This window comes from Scyliorhinus torazame, chromosome 2 (genome assembly GCF_047496885.1).
Source record: "Scyliorhinus torazame isolate Kashiwa2021f chromosome 2, sScyTor2.1, whole genome shotgun sequence".
Lineage (NCBI taxonomy): Eukaryota > Metazoa > Chordata > Chondrichthyes > Carcharhiniformes > Scyliorhinidae > Scyliorhinus > Scyliorhinus torazame.
In genome coordinates this window covers 157,928,894-157,956,376 of record NC_092708.1, presented here as the reverse complement: position 1 = coordinate 157,956,376, position 27,483 = coordinate 157,928,894, and the positions used below count along the sequence as shown (strand labels likewise).

Sequence of the window (27,483 nt, the reverse complement as noted above, 5' to 3'; positions counted from 1 at the left end):
TTCATACAGCAATCCATTGCATTAGTCAGTGATTGACAGTTGTATTATTCCAGAGACAGGCGCTTGGTGGACTGTTGATCTATCTTTTACTTCATGCTTGAATGCATCTCCATTACCCTACTTTGATACTAACCACAATGTTTATCAACACTCTTGCTAGGATTGGCAGCTCCTCAACACATCAAAAGCAGCTAAGTGCTTTTACCCCAGTGAAACAACAATCCTATTTTTTTCTGTGTTCTTTGCCCTCTACCATTTTCCCTTATTCTTTTTTTATTGTGTAAATGTACTGGGGGCTACATAGCAACACCCCTTCTTGCATTTTGAATGTGTGTAAAATAAACTAATTCCCTAATTTTACCCTATCTTGAGTTTGCTGTCGGGTTATTAATAGAGGATTGCATCACTCTAAAACTGAGGAGTTGGGGAAAATATGCTATCAGTTATAAATAAGAAAATCAAAAATTAAAAACCACCTTTCTGTTTACAAATGGGTGGTGAGGGAAGAAATCAGGACTTCTTGAAATCAAACAATATACCCAGTACAAAAAGAAAACAAAATGCCACATCTTTCACTGAACAATTGTCTTGTGGAAACATTGTATTGTTATTATTTTACGGGCCGAAGGGCCTGTTCTGTACTGTATTTGTCTATGTTCTATCGTCTGAGTAATGTTTATAAGTTTACAAACACAATTGGATAACTGACAGTAAAATGATATTAAGGGCAGCATGGTAGCATTGTGGATAGCACAATTGCTCCACAGCTCCAGGGTCCCAGGTTCGATTCCGGCTTGGGCCACTGTCTGTGCGGAGTCTGCACATCCTCCCCGTGTGTGCGTGGGTTTCCTCCGGTTTCCTCCCACAGTCCAAAGATGTCCAGGTTAGGTGGATTGGCCATGATAAATTGCCCTTAGTGTCCAAAATTGCCCTTAGTGTTGGGTGGGGTTACTGGGTTATGGGGATAGGGTGGAGATGTTGACCTTGGGTAGGGTGCTCTTTGCAAGAGCCGGTGCAGACTCGATGGGCCGAATGGCCTCCTTCTGCACTGTAAATTCTAATAAGTAAAGGAAATGCAGAAAATTACTTTCCATCACATTGTTGAAATTTTGCTAAAAGTTCAAACTGAAGCAATGTTTTCCCTTGAGCTGTGCTTATATATGGTTTATGAATCAGATTGCATACACATTCAGTCTATTAATACTGGCTTTATCTTCAGATTGATGATGAGGAGTGGACATTTTTACTGACCGGTGGAATTGGCTTGGATAACCCTCACGCGAACCCAACTGACTGGCTTCCCACAAAGTCTTGGGACGAGTTCTGCCGCCTTGATGAATATCCAGCATTCAAGGGTATCCGGAAGGAGTTTAACATTATGATAGACGGATGGCAGGCTGTGTATGACAGCACAGTAAGTTGGGAATGGCACAGGATAATTATGAGATTTTTCAAAATTAATGTGTCCACTTTCAAGGTTTTTTTTATCAGTATGGCTGGATTCTCCAGCCCCACAGCCACATGTTTCTTGCAGCGTGCCGTTCTCTGTCAGCGGGATTCTTTGCTTGTCAATGGGATTTCTCTGTGAAGCCAGGTGCTTGGGGATTGTTGTGAAATGCTGCTGGGAAACCTGCAGGAGGGGGTGCGATGACGGCGGGAACAGAGAATCTCAACCGCTGGAGAATTCTGAGCTACATTGACTATTTAGCTTGTGATGGAGACATTTGAATATTCTTCAGCCAGAGAGTGGTGGGTCTGTGGAATTCATTGCCACAGAGGGCGGTGGAGGCCAGGGCGTTGAGTGTCTTTAAGACAGAAGTTGATAAATTCTTGATTTCTCGAGGAATTAAGGGCTATGGAGAGAGAGCGGGTAAATGGAGTTGAAATCAGCCATGATTGAATGGTGGAGTGGACTCGATGGGCCGAATGGCCTTACTTCCGCTCCTGGGTCTTATGGTCTTATGAATACTGCTCAAATTATTGGTATTTGTCAAATTATAAAAGATATACAAAGTAACACACTGCGGTGTTTTTTTTGCAAATGACAGTTCACCAATATATTGTGCAACATAATCTGCTATAGAATGTTTAGTTCAAAACTTGACATAAATCTTTCAGTAGCTCAGCTGTTTTGAGAAAAGAAAACTATTCAGACCATGCAGTGTTAAGTTTAATATTTGACTGATAATATTTTATATATGTGATTACTGACTGCCACAGCATATAAATCATATAACATTAATGGAATCTGTTTGTGTTATCTTTGTAATCTCTTAGTATTTGGGATGAAGGCCTATCCACATAGGATATATGGCAGCACAGTAGCACAGTGGTTAGCACTGTTGCTTCACAGCGCCAGGGTCCTGTCATGATATCCATATTAACATATCATGGTGCAATCACACACACATACTGATGGTCAGGTAGATGGACCAACCAACACACACACAACATCACAGCCAATCACCAGTGAGAGCACACACACTATAAAACAGGGAACACCACAGTTCCCGCTCATTCTACCAGGAGATAGCTCAGAGCACAGAGCTCACAGCGTGCCACTCAGACATACACCATGTCCTGAGTGCCTCACTAAGATAGTGCTAGGGCTGGGTCCACAGGTTAGCTGGTGAAGTACGAACCACAGCCAGAAGATAATAGTTATTATTGTACAGAATAATAAAAAAAGTTGTACCATCTACAACCGTGTTGGTTTGTTTGTGTATCGGAACACCCAACACGACATGATACCAGGACTGGAAACTCACCAGCGACTGTGAGACCTACCTGCACCTCTTCAAAGATCCGCCATCCTGCGCCATGGACACCATCAGCCCGCCGCAGCCGCTCCAAATCGATGGAAATCTCGGCGTCAACTGGAAGCTGTTTAAACAGCGCTTCCAGCTCTTCCTAGAAGCCACAGACTGGGAGAATGCATCGGACACCAGGAAGATCGCCCTCCTCCTCTCAATGGCGGGGCAACACGCCATCCACATCTACAACTCCCTGGCATTCGCGGAAGGCGAGGAAAAGACGAAGTACAAGACGGTCCTTCTAAAATTTGAGGAACACTTCAGCGTGGAAGTGAATGAGAGCTTTGAGAGGTACCTCTTCCAGCAGCGCCTGCAGGGTAAGGATGAGCCTTTTCAATCTTATTTGACACACCTCCGTATCCTCACGCAGTCCTGCGGCTATGAGGCCACCTCCGACTCCATGATTCGGGATCAGATAGTTTTTGGGGTCACCTCGGACACCCTAAGCCAGCAGCTCCTCAAAATAAAGAGCCTCACCCTAGCCACCACCATCTAAACCTGCGTCCTCCACGAAAACGCGACCAGCCGGTACTCCCAATTCCAGGCGGACGAATCAGCGCGGCAGGGGTCCTACGAGGCCGAGCGGGTCCAGTCGATCGAGTTCCTCCCGGCCCGTGGCCCGGACGAGGGCGGCCATTTGGGGCGCGTTCCGAAGCCTCCCGCACTTGTACGCGCCAAAAGAGGGGACGTCGACGCAGAGGGATGTGATGCGCAGGCGGGCTCTACGCAGGACCGCACCGCGCATGCGCGGTGGCGCAACGAACGCCATGACGTCACGACGTGCGGCAACTGTGGATCCGCATACTTAAAGCGACAATGCCTCCGCTGTGGCAGGATGGGCCACTACGCTGCCTGCTGTCGAGCAACTCAACCTGCCAACTCTCCGCAATTACGCCAGCCTCGCAGGGACGTGCATGCCATTCAGCCCCCATACACCAAGTCATACCCTGACGACGTACAGACCGGTGATACCGACGACCGTGAACCCTTCTGCGTTGCGGTAATAGACAGGAACCGGATTTCCCCAAGTAGGACCCACCAGCCGATGCCAGTGCACAGCATTAATCCGGGCGATGAATGGTGTGCCACCCTAATGGTCAACCGATCACCAATCACATTCCGCTTAGACACTGGTGCCTCCGCCAATCTCATTGCATAGTCAGCCTTCTACACCTTGAAGGTCAAACCACCGATTCGGCCATCCCACTGTCAGCTGGTCGATTACAACGGTAATGTTATCCCGGCCATGGGGTCCTGCCAGCTCGAGGTTGCACACAATTCATACACAGCCACACTGTCTTTTGAGATAGTTGGATCCTCGAAGGACTCTCTGTTAGGCGCACAGGCGTGCAAGATCCTCCACCTCGTTCAGCGGGTACACACTCTGTCTCCAGAAGGCACGTCCGATTTCCTGGATGCAGACTTAAGGGTGCAGCTCCACTCGCTCCTCGCCCACAACCAGGTGGTTTTCGAGGGCATGGGCACACTGCCCTACACTTACAGAATACGGCTCAAACCGGATGCCACCCCGGTCATTCACGCACCTCGTAGCGTCCCAGCACCACTCAAGGACCGCCTCAAGCAGCAGCAGCAGGATGTGCAGGACCAAGGAGTGCTTTCCTGGGTCACGGAGCCAACGCCATGGGTCAGCTCCATGGTGTGCGTAAAAAAGCCCTCTGGCGAGCTCCGGATCTGCATTGACCCGAAAGACCTGAACAATAACATCATGAGGGAACACTACCCCATACCCAAACGGGAAGAAATCACGAGCGAAATGGCCCGGGCTAAAATTTTCACCAAGCTTGATGCCTCAAAGGGTTTTTGGCAGATTCAACTGGATCAGTCCAGCAGGAAGCTGTGTACTTTCAACACTCCCTTTGGCAGATACTGCTACAATAGGATGCCGTTTGACATCACCTCGGCATCCGAGGTGTTTCATCGCATCATGGAACAGATGATGGAGGGCATCGAAGGGGTGCGCGTCTATGTTGACGACATCATCATCTGGTCCACCACACCACAGGAGCACATCAGTCGTCTCCAGCGTGTCTTTGCGCGAATATGAGATCACGGCCTGCGCCTCAACCGAGTCAAGTGCTCTTTTGGCCAAACTGAGCTAAAGTTTCTGGGGGACCACATATCCCAGTCAGGGGTGCGTCCGGATGCCGACAAAGTGGCAGCTATTGCAGCCATGCCGCAGCCGGCAGACAAGAAGGCAGTGCTACGCTTTCTCGGGATGGTCAACTTCTAGGGGAAGTTTATTCCCAACCTTGCCTCGCACACAACGGCTCTTCGCCACCTGGTCAAGAAGACAATGGAATTGCAGTGGCTGCCCGCACACCAGAAGGAATGGGAGGAGCTCAAGATCAAGCTCACCACAGCCCTGGTCTTGGCGTTCTTCGACACTACTCGGGACACAAAGATCTCGACTGATGCCAGCCAGTCCGGCATTGGGGCGGTACTCCTGCAACGGGACGACACTGCATCATGGGCCCCGGTCGCCTATGCTCGCGGGCCATGACCCCCACAGAACAGCGCTATGTGCAGATTGAAAAGGAGTGCCTGGGTTTGTTGACCGGCATCGACAAATTCCACGACTATGTGTATGGTCATCCGCAGTTCACTGTGGAGACCGACCATCGCCCCCTGGTCGGCATCATTCAGAAGGACCTCAACGAGATGACCCCTCGCCTCCAGCGCATTCTGCTCAAGCTCCGGAGGTACGACTTCCAACTTGTCTACACCCCGGGAAAGGACTTCATCATCGCGGATGCCCTGTCCAGAGCAGTGAGCACACCGCCCGAATCGGAGGGGTTCGTTTATCAAGTCGACGCACAAGTAGCCTTCATATCGGCCAATCTGCCGGCTACTGATGCACGTCTGTCCCACATTCGCCGTGAGACTGCGGCTGACCCCCTTCTACAATGTGTGATGCGCCACATGACGGAAAGGTGGCTCAAGGGGCAGTGCCCACAATTCTACAATGTCCGGGACGACTTGGCCGTCATTGATGGTGTCCTCCTAAAGTTGGACCAGATTGTGATCCCACACAGCATGCACCGGCTTGTCCTCGAACAATTGCACGAAGGCCATCTCGGGGTTGAAAAGTGCAGGCGGAGGGCCCAAGAAGCTGTGTACTGGCCGGGCATCAGCGACGACATCGCCAACATGGTGCTCAACTGCTCCACCTGCCAAAGGTTTCAGCCGGCGCAACCCCCTGAGACACTTCAGCCCCATGAGTTGGTAATGTCCCCCTGGGCAAAGGTGGGTGTGGACCTCTTTCAGGCACTAGGCAGGGACTAGGTCATTATAATTGACTATTTTTCCAATTATCCGGAGGTCATACGCCTGCACGATTTGACATCATCAGCTGTCATCAGAGCATGCAAAGAAACCTTCACTCGCCATGTAACTCCACTCACCGTCATGTCTGACAACGGGCCATGTTTTGCGAGCCAAGAATGGTCTTCTTTTCCCGCTTCATACGGCTTCACAGACGTGACGTCCAGCCCTTTGCATCCCCAGTCGAATGGCAAGGTGGAAAAGGGCGTCCATATCGTGAAGCGGCTCCTCTGCAAGGCTGCTGATGCCGGATCTGACTTCTGCTTAGCCCTGCTGGCCTATCGCTCGGCCCCACTGTCCACAGGCCTCTCGCCAGCCCAGCTGTTGATGGGTCGCACCCTCAGGACCACTGCGCCGTCCATTCATGTTCCTAAACCCGACCATGCTCCAGTACTGCAAAGGATGTGAAAGCAGCGTGCTCAGCAGAAGGTGGCACATGACGCTCGGGCAACTGATCTTCCTGCCCTGGTGCCTGGAGACAACGTCCGCATACACCTACCGGAGGATGGCTGGTCGGCAACCACCGAGGTTCTCCGCCGCGTGTCTCCCCGCTCGTTCCTGGTTCGCATGCCTGATGGCTCCATTCGCCGGCGTAATCGGCGGGCCCTTCGGCTGATTCCGCGCTCGCTACGTAATCATGCACCGGTGCCACGCCCTCCTGTTGTCCCTGATGTCGACTTCGTGGAGCTTCCTGCCACTCTGCCTATTCCTCTCTCGCCCGTGGCCAGGCCCATTCCTCAGTCGGTGGATCCTGACCAACCTTGAGGCGGTCAACACGACAGGTCCCAGGTTCGATTCTCGGCTTGGGTCACTGTGCGGAGTTTGCACGTTTTCCCTGTGTCTGCGTGGGTTTCCTCCGGGTGCTCGGTTTCCTCCCACAAATCCCGAAAGACGTGCTTGTTAGGTGAATTGGACATCCTGAATTCCCCCTCCGTGTAGACGAACAGGAGCCTTAGTGTGGTGACTAGGGAATTTTCACAGTAACTTCATTGAAGTGTTAATGTAAGCCTACTTGTGACACTGATAAAGATGATTATTATATTGAAGTTGGATTCAGTCAACATGCTTGAACTGGATCAGATAGCTGAAACATAGGTCTTTCCTTTTGGATCTAAAATGTTGCTTTCTACATTTCAAAAACTCTTGGTTAGATCCTAACATAGAACATACAGTGCAGAAGGAGGCCATTTGGCCCATCAAGTCCGCACTGATCCACTTAAGCCCTCACTTCCACCCTATCCCCATAACCCAATAACCCCATCTAACCTTTTTGGTCACTAAGGGCAATTTATCATGACCAATCCACCTAACCTGCATGTCTTTGGACTGTGGGAGGAAACCGGAGCACCCGGAGGAGTGCAGACACGCAGACACAGGGAGAATGTGCAGACTCCGCACAGACAGTGACCCAGCTATGAATCGAACCTGGGACCCTGGCGCTGTGAAGCCACAATGCTATCCACTTGTGCTACCGTGCTTCCCTTGTAGAAGAGGAGTTTATAGTTTGGCTGCTATATCCATCAGCTATTCAGTCAAACTTTCATATAGGTGAAATTGTTGAGGGCAATTCGGCAGTTTCTTAGCTGAGTATTTCCAACATTGTAATGATGCACTTTGAAAGACTTAATTTGTGAATACAGCAAAGATTTAATAATAAGAAAACAGCAGCCTCTTGGCTACACTTAGCTCCCTCTATGTAGAGGACTCCACCCCCTGGGTGATTACCCACTCTGAGTTCCAATTGGTCCCCGAGGCCAGGTGACCCTTACTCTGCTGTGTTACCCTTAAAGGGACAATCACCACAAATCACCACATCCCCCTCCCTTTAACGCCTTTATACAATCTTCAATAACTAAGTTACTCAGTCCTAAATTCTAACTAAGCATTGTATGTGAGTTGGACAATTATAAATTGACTCTTTGTTGTTTTTTTCTGTTTCTTGTCGAGCGGCGTAATTCTGTAGTCTGAGATGCTGCCACAGGATCAGCATTAACAGGAACTGTAATAACGGGTACTGGTTCTGGCACAGGCAGTTCATTGCTATTTGCTTCCACAGAAACATCAGTTATCTCTATCAGGTTGATCAGGTACTTCGGTGATTAATAGTTCGAAAACATTTCTTGATGGCAACACTGACTGCTGGAGTGTCTCTCAAGTGATTCACATGTTTACGAATGATTTGTCCCTCCACGCCAACTTGGTACGACAGAAGTCCGGTCTTAGAGACAATAATTCCAGGGATCCAACTTAATCCACTTCCGACATTTCATATTATGACACCATATCACATTATATACTTAATATGGGTTATTTTTTTAAGTTGCAGTTGTGTTGACTCATTGGTGAGATTTGGAGGCTTGTGTGTTTAAACATAAAACACTTTTATTGATAGGCTTTTACTATGTATGGTTTCAAATATAGTCTTGTATGGAGCTTTTCCATGCAGGCTCTTGCTGCTTACCGTGATCTGCATTAGACTGACCATGTGACTATGTACATCACTCTGTGGTCGTGCCACTCTCCAGTCCCACATTGGCTCTTGTTCTGCTGAGCACCTTACATTATAATACATGCAGACACATATCATCACAATATAACAATGTCTTACACCTTGACAATTCTTTCACAATCTTGGGCTGTCACGTGTGAAGAAATCGTCATGGTACTCTTTCTGGTACTTTGGTCATGTGATACAGTGCCTTCTCTTTCCAGCATTTCAATTCGGCATCTTTTTCATAGACCATTTTATCATATTGGTCCTTGTGCTTTTCTATTAGTGTGACCATTTCAGCGATCTTGTTCTGGCATGTAACCTCAGTTTGCTCCTCTGTCTGAATTGCACATTCTGCTGTCAATTTCAATGTTTTTACCCCTTCAATTAATTTCTCATTGTAAAGCTTCCTTCTTCAATCTCTTATTCACCTGATTCAATTATTCTCTGGACTAGTTCTTACTTTTTAGTTGTTTTTTTATGGAGTTCTGCTTATTCTACATTGTCTCCTTAATTTCTCCTTCTTAACATAAGTTTGTAAATTTTTGCAACTTTTTTTCATGTTTTCTGTCAGTCGTTTCATCTTGTCTTCTCTAGAACTTTAATTCTTTTTGCTGATTCCTTTTTATGTTTAATAATTTCTCGTTTATTTTGAAGTTTTCAATTTCTACATTTCTTCTGAGGATGTATACATTTCATAAATGGAACCTATATTACCACTTGTCTTAATTTCAACATAAACCTTTTGGCTTCACTATTGGTCAGGTGTCCTTCTGGGGTCTTTCATTGTCTCCTTCTGGGGGGCTTCTTTCCCCTTGCTCTGTGGACTTTCACATCCCACCTTCTGCAGTCTTTCATTGCCCTCCTTTTGGGGTATTTCAGTGCCTTCCATCTGGGGTCTTTCAGTACCCTTCTGGGCTCATCCATTGTCTTTGTCCTGCGGTCTTTCATTGCCTTCCTTCTGGGGTCTCTCAGTGCCCTCCTGGGGTTTTTCGACATCAGTCTTTCAGTTCCTTTTATTCATCTTGTAACTGTCCATCGTTTCTGATTCTACATTACTTAGGGTCTGGCAATACCTCAAACGACCAATGAGAGGCATTCGGGTGAGTACTTTTTTTTCAGACTTGGATTAAAGCAGGATACTCACAGGTGTTGGGCCAGAGGCAATGTCATGATAATTTTATCCTCATCGCCAAATGTAATGATGCACTTCCACAGACTTCATTTATGAATTCCAAAAGGATTTATTAAGAATAAACCAGTAACCTTGTGGCTGTACCTAGCTCCATGCCTCAGAGGACAACAGCCCCTGGGGTGATTGCCACTCTGAGTCCCAATTAGCCCCCCAAGCCATGTGACCCTTACTCTGCTATGTTGCCCTTAAAGGGAAAATCAACACAAATCAGCATATTCTGTTTTAATTTCAGATTGCAGCATGCTCAGTTCTTAGCTTTTGTAGATAGTTTCTTATCCATATTCTTGGAAGGGAGTGATCTAAGGAACCTGAGCTTGATATGTATACTATAATGTTAAAACCAGGAGCTGAATCTCAATAATCATAATAGAAAATTCTGGATGCACTCAGCAAGTTAGGAAACATTTGTCTCAATTTGACCTAAATTTAAGACATCTCTTTCAATTTGTAAAACAATCCCAGTTTGCCTGGATGCCCATTCGCTGATTGATTGCAAAGTTTGAGATAGGTAATAATAATATAATAATCTTTATTAGTGTCACCATTAGGCTTACATTAACACTGCAATTAAGTTACTGTGGAAATCCCCGAGTCGCCACACTCCGGCACCTGTTCGGGTTATGGAAATTGTAAAGTAGCCCAGCTTGATATTGTTCAATCAAAATTTCCAGTAAAATTATCCCTAATTTAATGGCCAGAATGTTGCAGTCAGCAGTGAAGGAACAGCACTTGCTCTTCACTATGTTTGCAGCTGCCGAAAGACTATTTGCAGGCTTGTGAGTTGAAATTTACGCTATTTAGAAATATTCTTCCACTCAGCGCCCTTATTTGTGGTATTCGTGAGCAGCGCAAACAACAGCTCATTGTAGTATGAAGGTGTTTGGGACTATAAAGCTTAATGTGGGATTGGGCAAAACGTATCACCCATATTGTGATGTGGAGAGTCACATGGCAGTAGTTGCGTGTAGTGGTGAGTCTGGGTAGAAGTTAGTATGAAAATAGCACCTAGTCAGGACTATGTCTTCTATATTATATATATATATATATATATATATAGTTGTGTTATTAATAATCAATTACTGTTCAATCATACAAGCCTTGAAAGGTCTTCATGAGACAGCATACAACCTTGCAGTCCTCATCTGAGGGATTTGGATAGGCTGAATGAGTGGGCAAATGCATGGCTGATGCAGTATAATGTGGATAAATGTGAGGTTATCTGCTTCGGTAGCAAAAATAGGAAGGCAGATTATTATCTGAATATGTGTAAATTAAGAAAGGTGGATACTCAGCGAGACCTTGGTGTCCTCGTTCATCAGTCGAAGAAAGTAAGTGCGCAGATGCAGCAGGCAGTAAAGAAGGCAAATCGTATGTTGGCCTTCATAGCGGGAGGATTTGAGTATAGGAATAGAGATGTTTTACTGCAATTGTATAGGGCATTGGTGAGGCCACACCTGGAGTATTTTGGTGTCCTTATCTGAGGAAGAATGATCCCATAGAAACTTACAAAATTCTATCAGGATTAGACAGAATGCTCCCAATTGTGGGGGAGTCCAGAACTAGGGGTCATAGTTTGAGGATAAGGGGTGAATCGTTTAGGACTGAGCGGAGGAGAAATTTCTTGACCCAGAGAGTGGTGAATCTTTGAAATTCACTAACATAGAAAGTAGTTGAGGCCAAAACAAAATGCATCTGGGCAGAGGGATCTAGATTTCTTTATTTATGAATCACAGAAAGTCGGTATGCAGGTACAAAATGTAATTAGAAAGGCAAATGGAATGTTAGCATTTATTGCAAAAGGACTGGAGTATAAAAGTAGAGAAGTATTGTTGCAATTGTATAAGGTGTTGGCGAGACCACATCTGGAGTCCAGTTTTGGTCTCCTTATTTGAGGAAGGATGTGGTGGCATTGGAATCAGTTCAGAGGAGGTTTACCAGATTGATTCTGGGGATGAAGGGGTTGATGTATGAGGAGAGATTAAACAGTTTGGGCTTATGCTCACTCGAGTTTAGAAGGATGAGAGGGGATCTGATCGAGGTATATAAAATACTAAAAGGGATTGATAAAGTAAATGTGGACCAAATGTTCCCCTTGTGGGGTAATCTAGAACAAGAGATCACAGATATAGTTGAGAGATGGTAGATTTAAAACAGATGAGGAACTACTTCTCGCAGAGGGTGGTGAATTTGTGGAACTCTGCCCCATAATGCAGTGGAGTCCGAATCATTAAATGGTTTCAAGAGGGAGGTGTATATATTACTGATTTTAAAAATGGGTTAAAGCAATATGCGGAACAGGTAGCAAAGCAGCTTTGAGACCAGGAAGACCAGCCATGATCTGATTGAATGGCGGAACAGGTTCCTCACTGATGCATGCAGAGTGTAAAGGAGATCTTTTGTAAAGGGCAGGAAGAGTCCACACCGAGTTGATCGAAAACAAAAACGTACTTTATTTTACAATTACTATTTTATACAGCTCCAATAGTTCCCTACTGTGCCTTCTCTAGTCGATGCCTTACTGGCTGACTCTATTTATGCAAAGCGAACATTGTTAAAAGTCCCCCACTCCCTTATCGGGGAAGCTCATATTCTGCAAGATCCACAAGGTAGTTAATCATCCCTATCCCATAAGACCTGTGTGGGTTATAACAAGGTCACTTCAGGTGGAGATGGAATAATCGGAGGAAATCATTGCCGGAAATACTTTGCTATGAAAAGATTTCAATGAAACAAATGAGGGCTGTCTCACAGAGCTGGACAGTGGATGAGAGGTATTGGGGATGAATAATATAATCAACTGTGAGCTTCAAGAGACATCAAGGCAGTTTAATGCACTAAATTCACACGAGACAATTATTTGTTTGGATTAATCTAAAACAGGAATGGTGGGAGCAATAGGAATGGACTTTAAAGAGGTACAGGCTGAGTATAAGAATTGGCAAGTCATGTTGCAGCTGTATAGAACCTTAGTTAGGCCACACTTGGAGTATAGTGTTCAATACTGGTCGCCACACTACCAGAAGGATGTGGAGGCTTTAGAGAGGGTGCAGAAGAGATTTACCAGAATGTTGCCTGGTATGGAGGGCATTAGCTATGAGGAGCGGTTGAATAAACTCGGTTTGTTCTCACTGGAACGACGGAGGTTGAGGGGCGACCTGATAGAGGTCTACAGAATTATGAGGGGCATAGACAGAGTGGATAGTCAGAGGCTTTTCCCCAGGGTAGAGGGGTCAATTACTAGGGGGCATAGGTTTAAGGTGCAAGGGGCAAGGTTTAGAGTAGATGTACGAGGCAGGTTTTTTACACAGAGGGTAGTGGGTGCCTGGAACTCGCTACTGGAGGAGGTGGTGGAAGCAGGAACGATAGTGACATTTAAGGGGCATTTTGACAAATACATGAATAGGATGGGAATAGAGGGATACGGACCCAGGAAGTGTAGAAGATTGTAGTTTAGTCGGGCAGCATGGTCGGCACGGGCTTGGAGGGCCGAAGGGCCTGTTCTTGTGCTGTACATTTCTTTGTTCTTTGTTTGTTATTTGAAGTTAGAGACTGTAATTTGCAAGGACAGTAGAGTTGGTGATGTAACACCAGGTTTGATTAAGAAGGAGCAGTGTCTGAGGAGAAAGGCTGCATCGAAGAACGTCTGAGATGGGAGAAAATAGAGTCTTTACTAAGATAGGGGCATCAAAGATGTTGGGCAGCATGGTGTCGCAGTGGATAGCACTGCTGCCTTACGGCGCCGAGGTCCCAGGTTCGATCCCGGCTCTGGGTCACTGTCCGTGTGGAGTTTGCACATTCTCTCCGTGTTTGCGTGGGTTTCGCCCCCACAACCCAAAAAACTAAAATGTGCAGGCTAGGCGGATTGACCATGCTAAAATTGCCCACTAATTGAAAAAAATGAATTGGGTACTCTAAATTTTTTTTTTTTATAAGATGTTTATTTCAATGGTTATAAATATAATGTGGGGGAAAATCTGAACTTTTGCAGTTCTTAATACAAAGTATGAGCAGTATTACCTTTTTTCCATAGTTAGATGTGTTGTGTGTGTATCTTTTACTGATTTTTCAAATTTCCATGCTGTTTTTCAGGAGCCATATCATGCGCTATTTCCTGATCGGTGGGAGGAAAAGTTCAGAAGGTTCCAGAGGATGCTTGTAATTCGCTGCCTGAGGCCCGACAAGGTTTAAATGTCAATCTGTACCACTTAACTGCATGGTTTAAAAGCTAATTAAAAAGTTGTCCCAAACCTGTGGGGACAATATCTACAATTTATCAACAGAAGCTATTAGATGTGAAATGACCTAGAAAAGATTAAATAATGAGAGTTAAAGTCACTCAAGAATATAATTTAAATGCAATAAACAAGAGATATGAGCAAATGTTTTCGACAAAAAACAAAATCATTTCACATTTTAAAAAATTGGATCTTTGACCTTATTTTGTTGATTAAAATGTATCAATACTTATGTATCAATTTTACTGATTGTGGGATGTTTTTGAGAAGACACTTCTGGCATAAGTTCATTTTGTCTATATGGTGAGGTTGTCCAAGGGGACGTGTGGAGGCTTGATGTGCAAATAGTCCCCCCAAAAACAGCCTGGAGAAATCCAATGGCCCAAGTTGTATCTCCAAGGTTTTAAGAGCACCAAACCGCATATTTAATGTGAAGCATTTTGGGAATGCACCTCCCCACCCCACTACCACCATTCTCCGCTCTCCATCCCCTCCGACCCCCCACTCCCCACCCCGCCCTTCCCAACACTCATCTCCTAATTCATATATTCTGGCTTTGAAACATGAGATCTCACAAATAGAGATGGCAGATACTATGACTCCCATTTGGTAAAAGTGCTTCCATTAAAATTTAATATTATGGGTGGCACAGTGGCAAAATGGTTAGTACTGCTGCTTTATGGTGCCAGGGATTCGGCCTTGGGTGAATGTGTGATGTTTGCTCATTCTTCCCGTGTCTGTGTGGGTTTCTTTTGGGTGCTCCACAGTCCAAATATGTGCAGGTTAAGTGGATTGGCCATTCTAAATGACCCCTTAGTGTTCAAAGGTTAGTTGGGGTTACGGGGATAAGACGGACCTAGGCAGAGAGCTCTTTCGGAGGGTCGGTGCAGACTTAACGGGCCGAATGGCCTTCTTCTTCATTGTCGGGATTCTATATACAAGTGTAAGTTTGTTCATTGTTTCCGAGTACTCCAATTGTGAATATATATATTGTTATTACAAATTTGGCACGAAACAAAATTCTAGATCGGTTATTAAAGCTGGCACTCCTGTCTAAGCATAATGGAGCATGATTTACTCTGCGATTGATCAATAACATTTTCTAAGAAACAATCAGTTCATATGTTAAAATGTCAACTCTTCTTCTTCAGTTTATTCCAATGACTCAGGAATATGTGACTGTGAAGCTTGGCCGACAGTTCATTGAGCCTCCTCCATTTGATTTGGGCAGTGCTTTTACTGACAGTCATTGCATTGCCCCTCTTATATTTATTCTGTCACCTGGTGCTGACCCAATGGCTGCTCTTCTCAAGTTTGCTGAAGATCAGGTATGTCCAAATGTACCAATTATTTTGCTGATTAAATATCAATTAGAACTACTGATTTAAATTTGTAATTTTTACAATATGATAAAGTTGTCCAAAGCTAATTGCCTAAAATAATAGCAAAACAATAAAATAATGTAGAGCTAATTTTTAAAAGTATGAATGTATTAAATGTAAGTATATTTTTAGTATGTGTGTTGCTTTGTTCCTGAAAGCTCAGCTTAAGTAATTGAGCCAGAAAGTACTGGATGATCTGGGATGGGGATAGGGATGCATTATTTATTTTTAATGCTCTTGTGTAGGGTGGAAGTAAAAACATTTGCAGAGCGTTCCAGCTTCTGATTGCTACTCAATGTCCTCTGCTGAAACTGTAGGCTGAATAATACAGGGGAGGGGCAGGGCCGGATGGCACATTCCCATGGAAAGAATGGAGCCAGCACGCTCCATGCCAAACTGTCCTGAAGGCATAAAGTGCTGCAGGACAGACTGATGAGGAACAAGTGGTATTTTTGCTCCTTATTGGGGCAGAAGGCCCACCCTCTGGAGCTGCTGGCCAATCTTATTGGCTGGCAGATCCATCAGTCCTTGCAGCACCCGGAAGAATGGCAGACGGAAAAGAAGTTCAAGGTTCAAGGATTCCTAGAGCTTTAAGTCTGGGGTCTTGAGCTGGGAGGGTTTCGGTAGGTTCAGGAGAGGGCCAGGGCGGTGGGGGTGGGGGTGGTGGTGGTGGTGGTGGGGGTGGGGGGGAGGGGAGGTGGGGGCGGGGGGACTTTAACGGAGGGAGCGGATAGGAAGGAAAGTGGGGGTTTGACCTGAGGAGGGTGTTACCCCACGTTTGGTATAGGGCAGCCTCCAAAGAGCGATCACCCCCTTTCAACATTTCAATTTTTAAAAATCGGGCTTCCCACTGCTACCCTGCTGCCCACACTGAACATTTTATGGCGTGGACAGCATATTATCAGGGTCAATTGGCTTGATGGCAAGCTTATTTTACCCTTGATTATTCATTTAAGAATGTTTCAGCCAGGGTTCCAGGCTGAGGCAGATGTTGTAGTCTTCGCCTCGTTGCTCGCCCGAAGGCGAATCCTGATGGGTTGGGGAGCAACCTCTCCACCCTGTGCCCTCGAGGGTGGGGGTACCGGTTGGAATTCTTGACTCTTGAGAAGGTTAAGTTTGAACTGAGGGGAAAGATGGGGGGGTTCTACAATTCATGGGCGTTATTCATTATGCACTTTCAAGAATTGGATAACATTGAACCTTAGTTGGGGGGGGGGGTGGTTGGGAGGGCTGTGGGGAGGGGGACTGCATGTGTTAATGGTGACTATGGGTGATTCCTGATTCCTATTTGTTTCTGTTGACATGCGGGCAGTTGTTTGGGGGTTTGGTGGGACGATGGGATTATTGTTATTGATATGGGGATTGACATTATATTCGTTACTGCTTATTGTTTATTGTTAGTGGGTGTAAATTTGGCAGAAAATGTGAAAAGGAGGAGATTAAAAATATTTTTAAAAAAAAGAATGTTGAGCTAGCTGCTGATCTTAGCGCCTCGGCTCTCCATATTGTGGTGGTAAGTTTGAGGGGCGGGATGATGGTGGGGTGGGTGCCCACCGGGTGCCCACCCACTGGGGAAATATAAGCCCATACCTTCCTTAGAGTGGTAAATCTCCATCAGATTGCCACGATTGCTGGATTTACCTTTGCTGGGATTCCGAAGCCCATGTCTTGTCCAATTCTCCTTCCTCGGGCTGAGTGAGACAGGAGCAGCGAAGAGAGCCCTGGCCGCATTGTAGTGAAGTAACTGGGGTGCAGAGAGATAAGTCACTTTTCCTTTTTAGGCAACTGGGGGAAGATCGGGGAGGGTCAGAGTAAGATGGGGGAGACCGGAGGAGGCTGGGTGTCGAAACAGAGGGTGGATTGGATTGGAGGGGGGATCGGACCCACAAAGTGTGTGTGAGGGTCGAACCGGAGACTAGGGGGTGGAGGAAGTTGACCAGAGAGGGGGGTCAGTCCATGAGAAGGGGATTAGACTGGAGCTGGGTCAGCCTGGGAGGATGGGGTCAATCTGGGGGGCGGGGGGGCAGTTTGCGAATGCGGGGGGAGTGGGGGCGGGTCACACTAAGTTGGACTGGGGGAGAAGTTTGGTAGAGGGGGTCGGGTCGGAGGCGGTTGCATAGGGCTGGAGGGTTTTGAACAGTATGTGCTGTACACAGTCTCTATTCTATCCTGCAAAGTTGTCACAGTCTGGCAATGAGGTGGGATTGTGGATGTTCCCAGCTGAACAAATCTGGTTGGAGAAGCTACCAGCAAACCATTAGAGGAGCTGTGAGTTTTATATTTGTTGAGAAATATCTTTAAAAATCCAGCTTTAGTGAAAAGTCTGTTTGTATATGTGGTGAACTGATCTTCAAAGATGGCTGTACCACCTAGGAGAGAGTATAACCACGACCAAGAGTCTTTCTGTGCTTTGCTGGAGTGGCGAGAGGTATATTTTACTGCTAATGATATCCTCAATGTTCCTAATAATCTAGCTGCTAATCAGGCAGTGGGTGAAAGGAAAAGGGTGATATTTCTGTTTGAAACAGGTCCAGCATTGTATGAAACCCTCATGAATTTGCTCACCTCTGCTAAGCCAAAAGACCCTAAGCCACTGTCGAACATGTTGTGTAAGCTTGAGCAGTCCCAAGCCATTGGAGCTATTGGTTTAGAACCAGGGATCAGTTATCTACTAAGGACATTGGAAACTTTACCATGGCTTTGAAGAAGTTGTCTATTCATTGTACATCTGGAGAATCTGAAGAGAGAGCATTGCAGGACAGATTTGTGTACAGTTTAAAAAGTTAATGCATTTTCAAACGATAACAATTAACAGTCGCAAAGGACTAAAAAGACATGTTACTGGTGCGTAGACTATCATCTAGCACAGATGTCCATTTGTGAAGACAGAGTGCTCCAGCTGCAAGATAAAGTCTTATCTTGCCAAGGCATATCAAAAGAAAATGGAGAAAATGCTTGCTGGAGGAAACAGCAGTCACTGCATATGGTTGTCGAATAGCAGCAGGTCGATGAAAGGTTGGTTGTGACCCATACGATCCAAAACACAAGGAAATTAGAAATTCACAGAACATCATAGTCCATGTAACGTTGAATGGAGCACAGGTAAACATTAAAATTGACATGTGTGTATCAGTCAGCATGATTCCTGAATTGCTATACAATCAAAAGTTGAGTCAGCATCAGCTGGAAAAAGCATGCACAGAATTACATAGTTGTAGAGGAGATAAAATCCCCATCATGGGAAGTGTGTCAGTTCCATTCATGTACAAGGAGCAATGTGCAAAATTACCCATCATTGCTGTGAAGTGCAAAAAACCCGTCTAGTTAGGAAGAAACTGGTTAACAACACTTAAGTTGAACTGGAATAAGGTTTTTTGCTTGGAAGTGAAATTCACAATGTAAGGTGACATGATCGCAAGTGCCCTCAGGTATTGGTGTATCAGGCAAACTGATTCCAGGATGTACAGAACCAGAGGAATGCAAGACCAGTTTATTGTAGGTCTCGCCCAATACCTCAAAAAGAGAAAGTAGAGAAAGACTGAAGAGACTTGAGAATATCTCTAAAGTAGAATAGTATATTTGGGCTACTCCCTTATTGATAGTACCAAAGTCAGATTATAGCAAAAGAATATGTGGGGATTATAAGGTAATAGGAAATCACGTACTGGAATATAATCCATTCAATACTTTCCAAACGTAGATGATCCATTCATGATGTTGTCAGGATCGCAGATTTTTTCAAAGTTAGAGCTAAAAAACACATCAGCAAATTGGGTCTATGTCATTTTGACTATTAGTGCATACTGGGGTCTTTTTCAGTTTCTTCAGCCTTTGAAATTTTGGAAGGGAGTAGTGTGCTGTTTGGATGTCATTTGTCTCAGCTCCAAACAGGCAGAACCATGATGACAGGCTGAAAAATATGCTCCAGCGTTTGGAAAAGCATGAGAGATCGGGCGACAAATGTGAAATGTTTTGAATCTCTGTGGAATATCCGGATCACAGGGTAGACAAAGATAGGCTACATCCTACCAAAGTAAGGTTCAAACAATAAGAAATGCATCACATCCTTGGAATATCTCGGAGCTCAGGGATGGAGTTCTCCATCGGCTGACCCCGGAACCGGGAAATGCGATTGGGAGGAGAATCAGTTTTGACGCCAAAATCGTTTTCACCAATTCTACATTGCCTCGACAGCGCCTCGACAGCGCCTCGACAGCGCCTCGACAGCGCCTCGACAGCGACTCGACAGTGCCTCGACAGCGCCTCGACAGCGCCTCGACAGCGTCTCGACAGCGCATCGACAGCGCCTCGACAGCGCCTCGACAACGCCTCGACAGCGCCTCGACAACGCCTCGACAACGCCTCGACAACGCCTCGCCAGCGTCTCGACAGCGCATCGACAGCGCCTCGACAGCGCCTCGACAACGCCTCGACAACGCCTCGACAGCACCTCGACAACGCCTCGACAGCGCCTCGACAGCGCCTCGACAGCGCCTCGACATCGCCTCGACAACGCCTCGACAGCGCCTCGACAGCGCCTCGACAGCGCCTCGACAGCGCCTCGACAGCGCCTCGACAACGCCTCGACAGCGCCTCGACAGCGCCTCGACAGCGCCTCGACAGCGCCTCGGCAGCGCCTCGGCAGCGCCTCGACAGCGCATCGACAGCGCCTCGACAGCGCCTCGACAGCGCCTCGACAGCACCTCGACAACGCCTCGACAGCGCCTCGACAGCGCCTCGACAACGCCTCGACAGCGCCACGACAGCACCTCGACAGCACCTCGACAACGCCTCGACAACGCATCGACAGCGCCTCGACAGCGCCTCGACAGCGCCTCGACACCGCCTCGACAGCGCCTCGACAACGCATCGACAACGCCTCGGCAACGCCTCGACAGCGCCTCGACAGCGCTTCGACAGCACCTCGACAGCGCCTCGACAGCGCCTCGACACCGCCTCGTCACCGCCTCGACAGCGCCTCGACAGCGCCTCGACAGCGCCTCGACAGCGCCTCGACAGCGCCTCGACACCGCCTCGTCACCGCCTCGACAGCGCCTCGACAGCGCCTCGACAGCACCTCGACAGCGCCTCGACAGCGCCTCGACAGCGCCTCGACAATGCCTCGACAGCGCCTCGACAGCGCCTCGACAGCGCCTCGACAACGCCTCGACAACGCATCGACAGCGCCTCGACAGCGCCTCGACAGCGCCTCGACAGCACCTCCGCAGCGCCTCGACAGTGCCTCGACAGCGCCTCGACAGCGCCTCGACAGCGCCTCGACAGCGCCTCGACAGCACCTCCGCAGCGCCTCGACAGTGCCTCGACAGCGCCTCGACAGCGCCTCGACAGCGCCTCGACAACGCATCGACAGCGCCTCGACAACGCCTCGACAGCGCCTCGACAGCACCTCCGCAGCGCCTCGACAACGCCTCCGCAGCGCCTCCACAGCACCTCGACAGCACCTCCGCAGCGCCTCGACAACGCCTCCACAGTGCCTCGACAGCGCCTCGACAGCGCCTCGACAGCGCCTCGACAGCGCCTCGACAGCGCCTCCGCAGCACCTCGACAGCGCCTCCACAGCGCCTCCACAGCGCCTCCACAGTGCCTCCACAGCACCTCGACAGCGCCTCCGCAGCACCTCGACAGCACCTCGACAGCGCCTCCGCAGCACCTCGACAGCGCCTCGACAGCGCCTCGACAGCGCCTCGACAACGCATCGACAACGCCTCGACAGCGCCTCGACAGCACCTCCGCAGCGCCTCGACAGCGCCTCCGCAGCACCTCGACAGCGCCTCGACAGCGCCTCGACAGCGCCTCGACAGCACCTCCGCAGCACCTCGACAGCGCCTCGACAGCGCCTCGACAGCGCCTCGACAGCTCCTCGACAGCGCCTCGACAGTGCCTCGACAGCGCCTCGACATCGCCTCGACAGCGCCTCGACAACGCCTCGACAGTGCCTCGACAGCGACGTCAATGCATTCCAGTCCGAGTGTACAGTAAACACCCTTGGCATATCATTAGCGGACTTGACCCGGTATTCTCCAGGGCCTCCGCCTCCACCGGGCGAATTTCTGACGGCGAGGTTCATTTGTGCTTTTAAAAATCGTGAAACAGGTGCAGTGGCTGCTGAGGGAGAGAGAGGGGGTACGGAAAGTGTCCAACTTCGCCATCCTGTGCTGACAGTCGTGTCACTGGCCAGGGGGCTTTTGCCAGGGCTGGGGGGGAGTGGGGGGGGGGCGGGGGGGAGTAGCAGGGGTTGGCCAGGTAATGGGCTGTGGGGTCGGGGTGGACAAATATGGGGATATGGAATACCATTGCCACTGCCTGCAAGGCAGCCATGCAGCTGCGCACGCCGCCGACTGCCCACTGTGAACTTAGAGTCACAGGTTGTATGTGTGTCCCCTACGGTCACCCCCCTATGTGCCCTCTGGCCCCAATCGACCCACCAGCAGGATGGGCGTGCTCCAGTGCAACCAGTGATATAGTGTTGGCTGGAATGGTGTGTTTGGGAATGAAATGTGTATATGCGGCTGATGTTTGTCCTGAGTATCAATCATGGACACGGCAAATTCGGCACCGTTTTTCATTGGAATAGATTGTTTTCCTCATGGCGCCAGTGTTAGCCCCTTAACAGTCACTGAATCGGTCCAGGTGCGCTGCCAGTTTTGTTGTCGTAATTTGTTATCCACAAATCCTGCCCCCGTGTCAACACTTAATCTCAGGAACACAGAATTTCGCCACAGATCTTTTTTGGCCGAGTGAATTACTGCAGTAAATTCATGCCGAATTTGGCAACTGTTATGGGCGAGGCGTTTTCAGAACCCCAAAATGTATCCTGGAGTTCAACCAACCTCTCCCTTTAATGGATTTGATGCATTTCCTAGCACACGGCTTTTTCCCTAGGTGTGGGATTACAATTATGGACACGTGGGTTTTTAAACACAAAACACTGTTTATTCCATGAATTCAACTTAACATCTTAAATAAGCATTGGATCTCTTAACACCCCTTACTTCAAAGATAACTCAGAAAATATTGCAACAGTAAATAATTCCTTAAAATGTTCCTTCAAACTTCCAAGAGACTTAACACCTTTAAACAAAATCACATCAGGTTAAAGGCTTCACTATTATAAGTTTAAATCATCCAAATGATCCAGAGATAGTCTTTCATGGCAGAGATCCAGCTCACTGCAAAACACAGACACACACCCAGCTCTTTTCCTCCAAACTGCAAAACTAAACTGCAAAATGGCTGACCTGACCTCAGCTCCACCCACTCTCTGACATCACTGTTTTCTGAAAGGTACATTGCTTAAACATCCATGTCTTAAAGGTACTCTCACATGACACCTCCCCCCAAGAAAAAAAAATAAACCATCAACTTCAAGATGGTTTCATTTTTCATTTTTGCACTATCCACTAAGAAATGCACACAGTAAATATGCATTTTTATTTAAAGAAAACAACACACTCAAACAGGTATAATAATATTGTCCATTTTTCTTTGTTCTTCTTCCTCCAACCAAAATCCTTCTCAATTGATCACATTCGTGACAAAGCATCGACTGTCACATTTCTCCATCCTGCCATATGTACTATTTTAAAATGAAATGGCTGTAACAACAAACTGCAGCGAAACAGCCTTCCATTGTTATTCTGGAATAGCTCCAAAAACGCCAAAGGATTATGATCCATATATATAATGGTGTCAGATGGATTGCTGGTCACATAAATATGAAATTGTTGCAAAGCCAGCACCAAACTCAAAGTCTCCTTCTCAATCGTCGAATACTATTTCTGGTGAGAATTCAATTTTTTTGAAAAATAACCAACAGGCCGCCCTAGCCCTTCGTCGTCGTCTTGTAGAAGCACCGCACCTACGCCCACATCGCTCACATCAACAGCCACTTTGAAGGGTTTGGTATAATCTGGGATGACTAACACAGGAGCAGTGGTTAACACAGCCTTCAGACCGTCAAATGCCTGTTGCCACTTCGCTGTCCACTGGAATTTGTTACGCTTCTTGAACATGTCCATCAGTGGAGCGACCACACTGCTAAAATTTGGTACAAATTTCTGGTAAAATCCACTCATACCAAGAAATCGGTTTATTTCCCATCGTGTCGAGGGTATCGGAAACTCCCCAATAACTTTTGTTTTCACATTCCGTGGGACCAGTCGACCCTGTCCGATTGTATGGCCAAGGAAAGTGACTTGGGCTTTTCCAAATTCACTTTTGGCTAGGTTTATCACTAAACCCGCCTCCTGAAGTCGATCGAATAACTCCCTCAGATGTTTTAAATGTTCTTGCCATGTCTGGCTGAAAACTACCAGATCGTCGATGTATACCACACAATTGGGTAATTCTGAAACAACTGTATTAGTTAACCGTTGAAACTTTGCTGGGGCGTTTTTCATGCCAAATGGCATAACTTTGAACTGGTATATACAATCTGGAGTTACAAAAGCTGAAATCTCCATCGCCCTTTCAGATAAAGGTACTTGCCAGAACCTTTTGACAAATCCCAAATTTCTTTACCCGTCAGTCTGGCCTGAATAAAAGTCGAGATGGATTTGCAGGTACAACATTAGTTATTTTATTTGGCTTGCAAGCCTGATTCATCTCAGAGGCATAAGACACATCCAGTCTCCTACACCCCGGAAAGCGAATGAACAAAGAGACAAAGGGATCTCTGCAAATCAATTCAAATGGTATCAAGTTTCACATACACGATTCCCATCGGTCATCCTATACCCCTCCTGACCTAGTCAGACATTCTGATTGGCTCACTTCCAATCCCTTCCTCTGGCCCCTATTACCCAGCATCCTTTTCTCCTCCTTTGGTGGACACACCTCCTCCTTGCTTTGCTATGCGGTCTGAAATCCTTTGTCTGTGAACTCACCAGAATGAGACTGGCCTATCTCTACATTACAGTAACTAATATCTTGAAGTGGCTGCAACCCACTTCAATTATGCCATTCTTCAGCATACTCTCAATCTCTCTGTTAACCTGTTCCAGTTTTAAAGGATTAAGTCTATATGGATGTTGTTTGACAGGAGCAGCATTTCCCACATCTACATCATGTATAGCCAGTTGAGTACTTCCCAATTTATCTCTACAAACTTGTCCATGTGATATCAATAACTCTTTCAGGTCAGTTTGTTTTTCCTCTGGAAGGTAACTTAACAATTCATCCCAATTTTTAAGAACATCCTCATTTTCCAATTTAATTTGAGGTATGTCAAATTCACAGTCATCTGGATTTGGTTCGTCACTTTGAGTTAAAATCATTAAAACCTCCTTGTTCTCTCCTTCCCTTTCAAGCATATTCACATGACACACTCGGTGAGTCTTCCTTCTATCTGGTGTTTTTACCACATAATTCACCTCACTTAATTTCCTTTCAATCTGATACGGTCCACAACACCAACTTTTAAAGGCTCCCTACGTCCTACCAACACTAAAACTTTATCCCCATTGGCAAAACTACGAACTTTGGATTTCTTGTCCGCTACCTGTTTCATCACATTTTGTGCAACTTTCAATTATTGTCCAGCCAATTCACCTGCTTAGTTCAGGAAAATTGGCGGAGTTACAACAGAAAGATGTAGAAATAAAACGGATACATCAGAAAGCATATACGGAAGAGGAATCTGAGAGTATACCAGAGTGTTATTACCGTAAAAGTGATGTCTTGATGAGAAAATGGAGACTTGTACATATGCAAGCGGATGAAAAGTGGGCAGAAGTTCATCAAGTAGTATTGCCGGTAGGGTGTAGAAAGGAGGTGTTGCGAGTTGCAAATGAGGTACCAGTGGGAGGTCATTTGGGAATAAAGAAAACTCAAGCTAAAATCCAGAAACACTTTTATTGGCCTCGTTCCCTAAAATTTGATTTAATCGTTCCCTAAAATTTGACACGTAATCCAATAGTGTAATTTCCAATTTCTCACCCAACAATTTTTCCTTAATCAATTTAAGTGGTCCTCTTACCTCATGACCAAAACTTAGTTCAAAAGAACTAAATTTGGTAGACTCATTAGGTGCATCCCTAATTGCAAACAATACGAATGGGATTCCTTTATCCCAATCCTCTGGATAATCTTGACAATACGCCCTGAACATTGTCTTTAATGTCTGATGCCACCTTTCTAACGCTCCCTGCAATTCTGGATGGTACGGTGTTGATTTAAATTGTTTTATTCCTAATCTATCCTTAACTTCTTTGAATAACTTTGAAGTAAAATTTGTTCCTTGATCCGATTGAATTTCTGTGGGTAGTCCATATCTAGTAAAGAATTGAAGTAACTCCTCCACAATCCTTTTAGCTGTAATACTACGTACTGGAATGGCCTCTGGAAACCTAGTAGACACATTCATTACACATCCATTACAGTCAAAAGATATTGATTCCCGCTTTTTGTTTTAGGAAGCGGTCCTACACAATCGATTAGGACCCTTGTAAAAGGTTCCTCAAATGCTGGAATGGGTATTAAGGGTGCTGGTTTTATCACTGCTTGAGGTTTCCCTATCACTTGACATGTGTGACATGATTGACAAAATTTAACTACATCTTTATGTAGTCCAGGCCAATAAAAGTGTTTCTGGATTTTAGCTTGAGTTTTCTTTATTCCCAAATGACCTCCCACTGGTACCTCATTTGCAACTCGCAACACCTCCTTTCTACACCCTACCGGCAATACTACTTGATGAACTTCTGCCCACTTTTCATCCGCTTGCATATGTACAAGTCTCCATTTTCTCATCAAGACATCACTTTTACGGTAATAACACTCTGGTATACTCTCAGATTCCTCTTCCGTATATGCTTTCTGATGTATCCGTTTTATTTCTACATCTTTCTGTTGTAACTCCGCCAATTTTCCTGAACTAAAAATATCCGCCTCATCCTCCACCTGTTCTTGTTCTTTTTCAACCAGGTGATCAAAAATTGTTTCTGATAATTGCACTTCAACTTCATCTTCATTCTTTGATTTCTCCTCTTGTCTTAACCTGTGACTTTGCGACCTTGTGACTACACAATCCGGAAAAATCCCAGGATATTCGTCCTTCAACACTTCAGTTGACTGATTTTCCACTGGCTTATCAACCACAGTAGGCATCACTCCCACCTGCGATCCAGCTATATCATTACCCAAGATAAACTGTGTTCCTGGACAAGATAGTTTATCTCTTACTCCTACTACCACTTCACCACTCTTCACTGGACTTTCCAACCTTACCTTATATGATGGAACACTACTCCTCTCACGCTGAATTCCACATATCACCATCTTTTCTGGCAACATTCTTCCCAAACTACATAATTAAAGATTGACTAGCCCCTGTATCTCTTAAAATTGTGACTTCTTTACCTGCTCCTTCTGATACACATGAGTAAACTTTACCCACACAAGTAAATTCTTTAAAGACATCTGGCACCTTCTTAACAATTACTTCTTGAACAGGCTGTACAACCGTTTGCACCTCCTTCGCTTCCCTTGGGCTTTCCTTTACCACTCTGACAAACCCCACTGTCTTATCCTGTTTTACCACATCAGCCTTCCCAGTGCTTTTCTTCAACCACCAACACTATGACTTTACATGGCCTAGTTTATTACAGTGAAAACATTTGAAACCTTTAATTTCTTTTCCACCCTCCTGGATTTCTTTTTTAATCTGAGTTACACTCTCTTTATTGTCTCCCATCAGATCACCTTTACCTTTACCACTTGAGTATTTCTCATGTCCCCAGTTTCTATCCCTCATCGGCTGAAACTGATGTCGGAAACCAATCTTTGATTTATGAACTAATTCATAATCATCTGCCATTTCTGCTGCTAATCTCGCAGTTTTAACCCTCTGTTCTTCCACATGAGTTCTCACTACATCAGGAATTGAATTTTTAAACTCCTCCAAAAGTATAATTTCTCTGAGAGCTTCATACGTTTGGTCTATTTTCAAAGCCCTTATCCACCTATCAAAATTACTCTGTTTGAGCCTTTCAAACTCCATGTATGT

At 46.2% G+C, this 27,483-nt stretch overlaps 1 protein-coding gene across 1 annotated transcript in view; it reads left to right on the top strand.

Moving 5' to 3' along the window:
- Positions 1–27,483, top strand: part of dnah7 (dynein, axonemal, heavy chain 7) — a 570,689-nt gene that overhangs the window by 451,833 nt on the left and 91,373 nt on the right. The window contains exons 52-54 of the mRNA XM_072478629.1: positions 1,220–1,414; positions 13,931–14,023; positions 15,228–15,404. Coding sequence (XP_072334730.1) covers positions 1,220–1,414; positions 13,931–14,023; positions 15,228–15,404 — 465 coding nt within the window. The remainder of the gene's footprint in view (positions 1–1,219; positions 1,415–13,930; positions 14,024–15,227; positions 15,405–27,483) is intronic.